Consider the following 11986-nt stretch of genomic DNA (forward strand, 5'->3'; position numbering starts at 1 on the left):
GTGCGCCTGTCTTCATTGACATTCGTGTCACATGGAGGATTTTACGAACCGTGTCAAGGCTCGAGTTGACCAATTTATTGTCATCCTTAGAACAATGATTTCATGACGATACAAAATATTTTTACAGTGCATACGGCGAACAAAATTGCAGATCGCACTTTCACTGATATTATTAATAATGCGATCATCTTACAAATTCAGTCTCGATGCAAAAATCCAATCGGCATATATTCGCACGAGCATCAAGTTTAATTGTTAACCTTCGTAACATCCTTTCCGGACTTTTACTCGTGCTGCAGTTTCACGTGACATTCTGCAAGCACGTACAGCAAACAGATGTATAGATATATATTCCGCAATCGAGAGTTGCACAGAGTAGAATACTTCCGAGGTGAACGAATGAAAAGTAAAAGCCAACCGGTCCGTACGACTTTCCCACATTTCTTATTCGCCTCCCGTGAATTTTTCAATGTCCCCGGCGTTATAACAATTAGTGAGGAATTTATCCAATCCTAAGCTATATAGAGTTATTTCAAATGAACAGTGGTAACAGCGCAGCAACCATGAAGACGATAGAAAAATCGAAAATTTTATAAAACCACTCTGGCTCGGGTCTTCTTTTGCCAATATTTTCATTAATTAGAAAGTCACTTTTACGCAGACGAAAGAGTTCTCCAACTCGGTGAAATTTGAATTTTTATAGCTTGGACAAAAAACCTCAGGGCTATCGTAGCAAAGTTTCGCATACAAATGAGTCTCGCTTGTTTTTCATTGGAACCGACGTGCCCGGTCAAACTCATTTTTTTTTAAAAGGTTTCCAATGTATCTTGTAATCGAATCACTTCAATACATTCCAAATGACTGCAATCAAAATGTGTTCAACCTAGATTTTTTCAAACAATTGAAAGAGACGAATTGAGATTCGATGTCGACGGGAATAAATAATCTACTGCTCTGTTTTTTTTTCTCTTCACATCGCGAGAATTTACTCTAAAAGTACAAAGATTGAAAGGGGAAAAAAAATGTGTCACCCAGTTTCTAAATCATCAGATAATTTATTCACATCCGTAGGTTCATAAAAACATTTCCATGAATGCGCAGTAGATAATCGTACAAATATCAACACGAACATAGAGCGTAGGATCATCCTTGGCTCACGTATAGACTCGGTTTGTCGGTTGACCCGAATTAATATCCACCTCCTGTCGGGATTTTATGGCGAACATCAAGCGTTCATATAAAAGTACGGTATCCTTTTGCCAAAGGCACAGTAAGTTTTGTGAAATCGTCGAAAGAAATCATACATTTTTTCCAACATCTGCTCGTAGTACTCAATTCTAAGCGGTTCGAACAAATTATGGTAAACAAAACGAATAAACTTTATAAGAATTACTGTGTTTTAAAGTGCACTCGAAAACTGCTCTTTCTCAGTAGACTCTTGTTTTGACTCAACAAAAATTTGTTTATAAAATTCTGTTAAAAATCTGATATCATTTTATGAAGATGGCAACAGATATAATTGAAGAAAACTTTAAATCATCTTTCAAATCAAATTTTCCATCATGTCAGAAACTGAATGGACTAAAATAAGCAAAGTATTTTTCGCTTGGGATTGCCGTGATTTTTCCAAGTCTCTATATTTTCCAGTTTATATGTTTTCCAACAATATTATCAATGTGACGAAAGTTTTGACAAATTTCCGATGCAGAAGAAACTCAACTCATGTTTCAGAATTTCCTAAGGAAGCAATTGATGCTCGTATTCCTAATGGCAGTAATCGGAATGTTGAGCAACGTTGTTAATTGTCGAACAACCTCAAGACCGCTGTCGGGTGCAATAACAGCTTACCCGATTCCGCCACTTCCATCGTACGTATCATCGGGCGGTTGGGTTTATCCGAAACCAATAATTCACGAGTCCCAACACAAAAATGTGAGACCGTGACGATCGCATATGCCTGCACAACGGATAACGAGTCTTGAATACCGATGGATCGTCAATTACGGCGCAAATTCTACTCTCAGGTTTTAACATGGATTTTTCGAAGAACCTCGCACTCCGGATGCACTTGAACATCAATCGTAACACACCAGTACTAGCTTGTAAAATAATCGCACTAGTTTTTTTCGTGTCCAATTATAGTAGATATACAACGAACAGACAGTGTTTAAAATATAATTTTAAATGCGCACTACCAACAATTGAGGATCCACTCCACTCTTTTAACGATGTTCGACTCTCAGTTTCGAAAAAAAACTAACCCTCAATAGTACTCACATTGACTATTGCATACCATTTTCGATTGAGTTGCCTCGAGCAACGGTGCGCGAATAGAATATTTTCAAAAATCATTCGATGTATGTGTAAATTTCTCAAGCTGTCACTACGATTCAGAATCAAATGAATAATATATTCTGCATGTATCGTACTACAATATGTTCTGTTCGGTGCCATCTCCCATCTGCAAATGCACGTTACTCTATTTGCGTAAACAGCACGAACATCGGACGTGGTCCAACTATTTAATAATACGAGTCACGAATTCTCTTTTGTTACACGCATAAAAGTATTTTTTTCCCTTCCTCATAATAATACGTTTATTTTGTATTTTTCTGTGAAATAAATCCAATAAAAGAACGCGCCAAAAATTATAACTACAAATTGCACATGGTCGTGATTATCGAGCAGCTTTATTCACTGCTGGGATATTCGATAAAGCTCAGTCCACCAATAGCACTCATGAAAAAGTTGCTATATTATTCGTGGCAAATGGAATGTGGATCGTGAATAATTTTTTGTATTTATTTAGCAGTACAAGTCGCTTCTTTTCGATTCCTCGTCATGGTTTTGCTCTCTTTCTATCTCGTTTCTCTTCGTGTCGCCATTTTTTTTGCAGTCCTGCATATTCATCATTTTTGACTGCGGCCTCCAGAAAAAATGACTCGAAAGGGAGACTCTTTTTGTGATATCTTGAGTCTCACCAAAATGAGAAACATTTTTGCACATTTTAGTGAATCCGTAAAATTGTTTATCTCGTTCTCGATAATGCGACGCTTTATATTCGGGGTGTGCTTGAATTTAAAACATACGAAATGGAGGAGGAGGAAACTTCGAAAATAACATTTTCTCCTCTGCAATGCAATCATCATTTAAAACAGAAAAGAGCGACGGTGTACACGGATCTTCAATCAATACTTTCGCCTGGAGTTAGAATCGCAATTACTTCTTCACGATTATGAGAATTACGTGAGCACGAATAATTATTCAGCACTTGGACTCCCACAGAGTAAGCTGATGAAATAATAATAAAAAAAAAAAAAAAAAACGACGAAGAATCTGTAGAAATTAATCTCCTAAGTACATAGAAATCTCTGATTGAAAAATCTGGTAGCTTACAATGTTTCTGAAATAACAGATTTTTAGCATTCATCGTAGCAATACTCACCTGGTCGTTTGGAAACAAAACTTAGAATGTAAACCGAAAGCAGAATGTCGGACATTGCCAAAGCTCAAAAATGTTCTGTGGAATGTTGAACTTGCTGCACCGTGACATGGATACGTTCCTAAATGGAACGTTGAAGTAATTTATCAAGGCAACGGAATCGCATAAATGCGGCAAGTGATTCGCTTCTCGACGTCCTGAAGCTGTACGAAATAGATATCCTGCACAGTATTTATGTCGTTTGGAAATCATTCAAATAAATTCCGGGTATTTCTGCATCTGCACAAACGAACTTTGACCAAAGTCGTAATGCGACTGAACGAAGCATGCATCCTCGGATTCCATAATTAATTAATACAAACACGCGAGTGCCTAATTCATGTTGAATGCGATCTTTTGATGATTAGGAAAAATGTAAAGAGCATGAAATCTTGCAAAAATCTCATTAAATTTGGTTTTTCAAAACGACCTCAATGTTCTCCATTTCGATGCATCAGGTTTAAGTTGGCCAATGACTGCAGGTCTTTCAACAAATAACAATGTTACGCATTCGCTGTTATGCATTCCGAGGCGTGCCACTGTGTTGGCTACCTCCACATGTAAAAGGGGACACACGTATGGAAAGCGTTAAACTATATCGACACGGTGAAAAGTGCATACGTATAATACGCGAAAGAGCATGTAGCTGAGTAGGCTAGACGATCGTAATAACGATGAAATACACAGTCGCACTTACACACAAACACAGAAATTGACATAGCGCAATAATGCCGAGCGAAGGCCCGCGCTTTTTCATCCAACCGAGCGGGACAGTCACTCTTCCTGCTCTTGGCACGAGCGGACGAGAACGATCTCGTCGCTCGTTTCAATCAACTCGCACACGCGAGTTCCTCCGAGAGCTTAAAAACTAACTTAATTATTTGGTTCGTGAAACATTCATTTGGTCAAACTAAGGAATTCGCGCGGAAAAAAACGAGACGATAGTTTCAAGAATTTTTCGTCTTGTTACACCGGTATGGCCACATTTCTGTAATTAATCTCATAGCATTATTCCTTGTGTGTTTTTGAAAGTTTGTCCTGTTCAATTTAATAATACTCTGTTGTTGTTGTTGTTGTTGTTTTTTTTTTTTTTTATATTCGGAGTCCTATTCGAAAATCGGATTGCGAAGTGTTACAATCAAACCTCGTGATGAAGGTTCTCGATTTCCGGAGAAGCTCTTTCCTTCTTGTACCTCTGATGATCGGTACCTCATTTAGAAATGTCAATTCTCAAGTCGCCTTTCAAGCTACTTCGTTCCTTCTCGGAGGTATTACCAATGCCGCTTCTTCAGCTGGCAATTTTCGTAAGTATCTTGAGGATTGAGGCCTGTAGCACAGCTCGTTTCACCTCAGCAAAATTTCACCGATTCGTTACAATAAAATAGTATATGTACGTGTGTGTTCCAAGTGTCAATCCTAAACATATGACATGGCGATTTTTTCATCGTGATACCATGCAGAATACAGTGACAACGATAACATATCGATCTTACAACATTTACGAACATCTGATTCTACTTTTTGCTGGTAATTCTGTACGTGAAACTTTGGACCTAAATATCTCTGGAGTGGTGATCGAGTCTTTGATAGTTTCTATAAAATATTAATCGTTTTGAAGAGAGTCGTTACAGTATTTTGGCATTTTTCTCATCCAAAGATTGCAGGTGCTTAGAACAAAATATCGAATCGTCTGAATTTATGTTTTATGTGTTTTTGATTAATTTTTCAAACGTGTTTGTCAGCACATATCTTCGTGAAGCTGTTAAATGTAGCATCGAATGACATTTTCTCCTCAAACGCACTCAACAATTTTTTTTTTAGTTTCTTTTATGATTGTGGAACTCGAATGTTCAAATTCCAAGCTAGGGAACGCGTGGCTTTGTTTTGTGACAGTAGACGTCGCAATATCATCCATATTTATTGGATTACATTTTTTCTGAATCCGTTTTGTTTCTTACGCTTCTACCACCCACACGTACAAACCGCCCAGCCCGATTTATATTGCGACACTTAAAATTATGGAGTCGAAACGCGCCACTTTGTACGCGCGCTCAAGTGTGCTGGATCGTCGCAAGGAAAGTATCGAGCACTGTGTAGCGCTTAATCGTGTCCTCGTACACAAACCGCTCCGATAAATCGACGAACAACCAATTTCGAAAACGGAATAAAATCTTTGATAAATGTGGTAAATTGATTGAGTCGTTGACATTTTTCAATAACACGGAAAATGCTTTCGCGATGCAACCGTTGCCCGTTACAACGTTTCGTATTTTCTTTGGAGTTTTTATTCGGACTTTCAAACGAGTTTGTTTTTAAGTTTTATCTTATGACGCCAATGGACGTTTAATCAGCATTCGAAGCTCGTTTATTCGATCGGTGAAGATGCAAACTAGTTGAAGCATCTTGATTTAATGATCGCGGGAAAGTCAATCCTGGAAAATGAATCCAAGAGAAATAAATAAGAAAAAAAGCAGATGGCGCGTTTCGCTGAACAGTATGAATCAGAAGAGACAAAATGCTCCATCCCGATGACGACATTTGTTTAAAATTCATCATTTTTCTTCAGTTTTTTTTTCTCATTGTGCCCGTACGCGTCATAGTTGAACTTGGAGTTGTCAGAAAGACAATTTTTCCCGGAAAATCGTCGCTCCTTTTATTCAGTCCAATCAGGTAGTGGAAATTTATACTACTCTACATATATGCGAAATTCTGGGCGTCAATAAAAAACGATTATATAAGTGTTTCTATGTACAAGCAAAAAATACAAATTGCAATGATCCAGAGACGAAGACAAACACAAAAAGGATCATAACAGAGGATGCGTCAGCGCTGCTATAGTTATCTGTCCATTCTCCACATCGTTGGATTTAAATAGTCATTGTTGGAATCAAACTATCACACTATTAGCAAATGTTGATTCTTTGAAAGTCATTAAAAAAAAAAAAAAAAAAACACTTCATTTGCACCATAGTTTAATAAAACTACTAAGCGGTTCGTATGTAACTCGATCGTAGTCATTGATGTTCGCGATTCATCAAAAATGCATGTGAAGGCTCCATTCAAATTCGTCCGAAACTATCGTCCACTTCCGGTTGTGCTTTTTCCAGTATCCGGTCTCGTGCAACGGCAAAAGGAACTCTTGCATCGTGTGACCGGTACTGCAACCGATTACGGTATGCATATCTTCACAGACATTTAATACACCAATTTCCTCGGCACATATCAATCCTGAGCCATATGAGAGTTTGCCACGTTCCCAAATCAGCTCACACATCACGAGTTCTCGGTTTTACTAAATTTTACACAATTCAATGTAAAAAGTTAAAACGCTGACGTTTGCAACGTTGGAGCCCAACGAAATTAACGAAATTAACATTTGTAATTATGACCAATTTTTTATTTCGCGAATCATCGGTGTAGACTGAAGAACTACGAATTGCAAATTAGACAAGTAAGAGAATTAGAAAATTACCGGAATTGTTGGAGAGTTTTTTAAAATCATTTCGTTGGACTCCAACGTTGCAAACTTCAGCGTCATACAAAATTTACTAACCGGTTTATATTTTATGGAAGAGACCTAACATTCGTGGTGCACTAACTGTTTGTTATTTTCTTAAAAATTGTGCTGGTTGAATGTTCTTTAATTATTTCGGGAAAATTTTTCGGCTATACGGACCTTTGTTCTTTGTACAGCTTTGCAGAATTTCATTCTATTCTGAAATTAACTTCCACACGGTTGATGTTGAACAATTTTGGAAAACAAAATGGGTCATTTTTTTTTAGTTTACGAACGAGCATCTCGTGGGCACGAAAATGACCTGACTTGTAATTCATTTTTTATCTCCTGTTGCATGTTTGTTGATGGTTAAGTTGCCAGTGCGGTCGAGATGCCGAGAAGTTTACTGATGAACGCAACAAAGATGACGACGAATTACAGTAAGTTGTATAATACAAAGCACGCGAGATAGGTCAAATAAGATTTCGTGACTCTAACTAATCCAAAAAAGGACAGTCGACAGTGCCGCATCTATTGGTCTCGACTTCAAGCTGAGGATGCTTCTGGACAAATTTCGTTCCCGAATGCCGTATGGGTTTCCCGAACTCGGCGTGCCTGTACTCGAACCCCTCAAACTTCGTGATCTGAACCTTGAGACGTTTCACACAGAAATCGGCAAGTAAGTATCGCCATTACAATTCCAACGATTCGTTGAAATTGAAAAAAGGAAAAAAATCATCTCCAGCCGATCGTTACGAAAAAAAAAAAAATTAAAAGGCTGTGGCAACTAAATTTTTTTGTAGAGACAAAATTAAGATGCAAGTCTTACGATTGAAAATGATACGCTCTGAAGAAGCAACCGCAATTAGGCCATCGAAATTGCATTATACCTGCTTCCGGTTTCGCTAGCTACTCAAGCAGATAAATTCGCATGCGAACGACTCAAAAACAATCATCAAATATGCATCTCAAGTAGAAGAAAATTGAAGCTCGAGTGGGCGAAGGATGATCATGAATGCTTTTTTATCGTGCTAATCCCAGGGCGAGAAATCCCACCAAGAACAGTATCAAGTTGAACGATATCGTTGGGCTTATAACTCGAAACAATAGTAGCGAGTGAATCCTTAAAATGTGTGTTTGATAACTTGAGATTCGCGTTGATACTGGAAAGAGTCTTCGGAGATAGATCCAATGGGCTCGTGAGATACACGAGTGAACATAGAATATTCTCTTGTCCGAAGTCCAACCGAGATATTTCCTCGGTATTTGTGATACACATCTTTTTATCGTCCTTCATCTTATTCACATTCATGGTAAAACACGTGCTAGTTCGCCTTCCGCATGACTCACCTCAGATTTCCGACCGCGAAACTGCAACGTACTTTATACAGTTTCTAAATATTTCAAGCAATATTCATCGATGAATTAATCAAAAATGACACAATTTAATACGAAAAACTTGTATCTATATGAATATTCACGTATCTGTGATTTGTTGCGAAGCGAAAATGATTTATCGATGATCATTGATCTCTTATTATAATTAAGGCGATTTGTTCGGTCGGTAAAAATCCTGTCGTACGGTCTATTCTGAGAAGGTTGATAATTGAAAAAAAAAACGAGTTATACACTATTATCAATATTAACAGAGAACAAGGTGTAAACTTTTATTTTTCTCAAAAAATCAAGGATGTCCGAACAAGGCGTGTACTTTGCACTTGCACCACTTTGCAGTTATCTCTCTCGCACTTACACAACTGATAAATTGACTTAAGGTAGTGGTAGATGAAAACAGCTCAATTAAGGTAGTTCATGCACGAAACGATTTTCTTAAGAGTTTTGAAATTTACACAGGGTTTCAATAGGTAATCAACTGACACGCATATCAAGTTTTAAAGGGTTCGTCTTATTTGTTATTTAGATGAACGTGTTTACATGTAAAGAAAAATACACAGGGGTATGGGGACTATGCGTAAAAAATCGTTTATCTTTTCATTTAATGAATGAACGCTTCTTATGAAGTTTATGAAAAAGTACACTATAATAATGGAGTATATAATGGAGGTCTGGAAAAAAATTCGAGACGATTATCTTACTAGGAATAAATATATGTTACGTTAAAGATTGAAAGCAATTGGTAAAATGAGCACTCGTTACCGTATATTTGTCTATTTCGGCATTTTTTTTCTTCTTGGCCAGGACCATTCCTGTCACAGCTTTCTGACTTTTTTTAACACTTTTTTCTTGATCCATTTCCCTTTATGTTTTCTCGTTTTCCCTTGGCGCTCTCTAAAGCGATTTTTTACATAAAAAACTAAAGTATTTTAACCAGGGACGAATAAAACTTCGGGTTCGGTCAGTGATGGATCCCCGTTTGATTAATGGCTTATAATTTCATTCGCCAAAAAATAAGTTGGAAAAATTTATTTACAATTATGAATTAATAATTCTGATAATAATTTAGAGTTATAATATCTTTAATTAGGGAGTAAAAATTGACCCAATTTAGACACCCATAAAATACGACCTTACGGGCATGATCTACCTTAATGATCGCTGGATCTCGAATTCTACGATCCTCTTTACCGACCGTGGTGCATATCCTGCGGATGCTTTTTTTCAGTGTAACTCTTTATCTGGACAACGTGACAATCGATCGACTCTCGAGTTTCAATATCGACAGAGCAAGGCTCTCCCTAATCGGACCTACGATAACCGTAAATTTATCAATTCCCATGGTACTGACTAACGGTTACTACAACATTTCCGGAATAATCGATAATATGGTTCCGATCCATGGTGCTGGCCATTTCGAAGCAGTGGCACATGATTTTAGAATATACTTCAAAACCGTGCTCGGTTATTCACACGGCATGTACATGAAGAGCTTCGATCTCGACTTCTCCATAAAAGCTGCTGATCTTTCTCTCGAAAATTTCATGGGAGGTGATGAGAGTGGAACAATCTTGACTGCAGTAAGTGCATTGAATATGAAACTAATAGGCTAACCGAATTGATGATAAAAATCATAATAATAACAATAGCAACAGCAAAAGAATGCTCTATATTTTCAGACATTCTAAGAAACAATGTTCCTAAACAATAATGTATTGATTGTTTTTTTTTTAATTATTATAATTATTATTCTTACGATTGTACAAATTATTTTGTATTCATACAAATCTTTTTGTAATTTTTTTTTATTCTTATATAAGCTGTCAATTTTCTCAGGTATTCAAAGATCTAATACCCCAAGCTGTCGAGATAATAAAACCGGATATTCTACCACCTATTCAGGACTTCATAGCCAGTCGAGCGAACGACACAATTTATCATTTGACGATGAGAGACGTGCTCGTCTTTCTTGTTGGGGAAGGTGACATACGGAATTATCCACTACCCTTGCCATAATAAATCAAGTTTTGGGCATTTCTACTATTAGGTCAATAAACATAGCTGAAAAAATAAGGGGGTGAAACTTTTCGTGAGAAGACAATGAGTGAACAGTGAATATAACTCGTGTGAGTTCCATGAGCATCCAAAGAGCTCTCTTCTTTTTTCCTTCGCTCGTATCCTGCGGCCTTTTATAGCGCGCGAATGGTCGAAGCTCAATCGCAATCGTGAACGACCAAAGTTTTGTAGTAATTAATAAATATCTGTCTTTCTACTGTTTAATAAAATTCGTAGGAGTCTCGTGACCACCAAAGAATGAATATGTTGATTTTTTCTCATCTTAAAACTATACCATTGGATTGTCGTTAGGAGACAGTCATCGGATAATGAAGTTGTCAAAAAAAAAAAAAAAACAGATACTCAATAAAAACTGTGATCTCCAGCGATTACGCACTGAACGAAATAATCGAAAGATTCGTATATAAAGTTAGTATTTAGGAGCACGAGAAAATCGTTGGTACAATAAACAGCAAAAATATATGCTCTACTCTATACCAATTTTCGTTTTTATTTCCATACATGGATTATTATCATTACACCAACCCAGAAAACCAATTTGCACTTTCTTCCATGCAGCTTGCACAAAAGACACAAATGATCCGCACCGTGGTGAACAAATGGACTGCAAAAGTCAACTTCCACTCCACTAGATTACTGGGATAGTTGAATCAAGAAAATGCAGAAGCAGACTAAGTGTTAATCCCCGTGAATGCATTTCATGAAAATGATCAAAGCAGGGATGTTGGGTTATACGGAAGGCTCAAATACTCTCGAAAGGAGCATCCAACACACCGACTGAGCCAATTTGGATATTGAATCACAATGAATGGCTTCCAGTTGCCATGAACTTAACAAAATTAGATGTACACGATTTCGATATCGTGTGATGAAAAGTCTGGAATTTATCGAACGGTAGTTTATTTTTTTAAATTGCATTTTACAAAATGCATAAATCGCATGAAGGATAATTGAATTTGCGCGATTAAGAGTATTCCTACTCGTCTTGAGGAAAAAAATCGAAAAGAAATGAAGCGTTTGAAAACCCGTGAAAAATGATAATTGTTCAACTTTCACTTCATTTTAAATTCTCTTTCGAAAGGAGCTGGAAAATTCAAATGAACTTTAGTCGAAAATTGATAGCGTTCAGTCGAATGGTTCATGCGATGGTTCGCGGCAAAAGAAAAGGAAGCCGCGACATAAATTAACTTTAGCGAAAGGAAAGTCTTATTGGAGTTGACTAATTGTACGAGGCCCGCTCGTAGACAAGGTTGACGCGCCCAATTTTTTACCAATCACCCCCACCCTCGTTGTCAATGTCATTGCCCTTCATTTTATCCCTCAATTTATTTGATCAACCAACGCGGCTTATATCTATGTAGCGAACGTCCTGAACAAAAGAGCTCACAATTAAAGAACGTAATTCGCTCTCACAAGCGACGGACAAGTTGTTCGAGTTGAAAACTTCACGTAGTCTCATTGAACCTTTATCCCCTGTGGAGACAGTTTCTCTTTGTTCTGGAGTAGCTCCAACGGTCGGGACAAATAAATGGACTGCG

At 37.4% G+C, this 11986-nt stretch overlaps 1 protein-coding gene and 1 long non-coding RNA gene across 4 annotated transcripts; both read left to right on the plus strand.

Moving 5' to 3' along the window:
- The first annotated feature begins 1085 nt into the window (after nt 1-1085).
- Nucleotides 1086-2661, plus strand: LOC122406855 (uncharacterized). The gene is made up of 2 exons (XR_006260098.1): nt 1086-1360; nt 1732-2661. It is a non-coding gene; the product is annotated as an uncharacterized lncRNA (long non-coding RNA).
- Nucleotides 2662-4251: 1590 nt separating this feature from the next.
- Nucleotides 4252-10924, plus strand: LOC122419171 (uncharacterized). Of its 3 annotated transcripts, none has more exons than XM_043433494.1 (7): nt 4252-4455; nt 4586-4785; nt 6589-6654; nt 7352-7417; nt 7494-7656; nt 9601-9952; nt 10209-10924. In XM_043433494.1, exons 2-7 carry the CDS (start codon nt 4632-4634, stop codon nt 10386-10388), a joined length of 981 nt encoding a protein of 326 aa, XP_043289429.1. In that variant the 5' UTR covers nt 4252-4455; nt 4586-4631; the 3' UTR covers nt 10389-10924. The 3 variants fall into 3 exon arrangements, with proteins under 3 accessions (XP_043289429.1, XP_043289430.1, XP_043289431.1); XM_043433495.1 differs by having other exon boundaries at nt 4612-4785; XM_043433496.1 differs by lacking the exon at nt 6589-6654 and having other exon boundaries at nt 4254-4455.
- Nucleotides 10925-11986: the final 1062 nt, after the last annotated feature.

Source organism: Venturia canescens, chromosome 1 (genome assembly GCF_019457755.1).
Source record: "Venturia canescens isolate UGA chromosome 1, ASM1945775v1, whole genome shotgun sequence".
NCBI lineage: Eukaryota > Metazoa > Arthropoda > Insecta > Hymenoptera > Ichneumonidae > Venturia > Venturia canescens.

Excerpts from the sequence above, each read along its gene's own strand:
- LOC122419171 (XM_043433494.1), top strand. The coding sequence starts at position 4,632 with ATGAAGGTTCTCGATTTCCGGAGAAGCTCTTTCCTTCTTGTACCTCTG. Across the intron at positions 6,655-7,351 it reads CGGTACTGCAACCGATTACG|TTGCCAGTGCGGTCGAGATG; the intron begins GTATGCATATCT and ends TTGATGGTTAAG. Across the intron at positions 7,657-9,600 it reads TTTCACACAGAAATCGGCAA|TGTAACTCTTTATCTGGACA; the intron begins GTAAGTATCGCC and ends GCTTTTTTTCAG.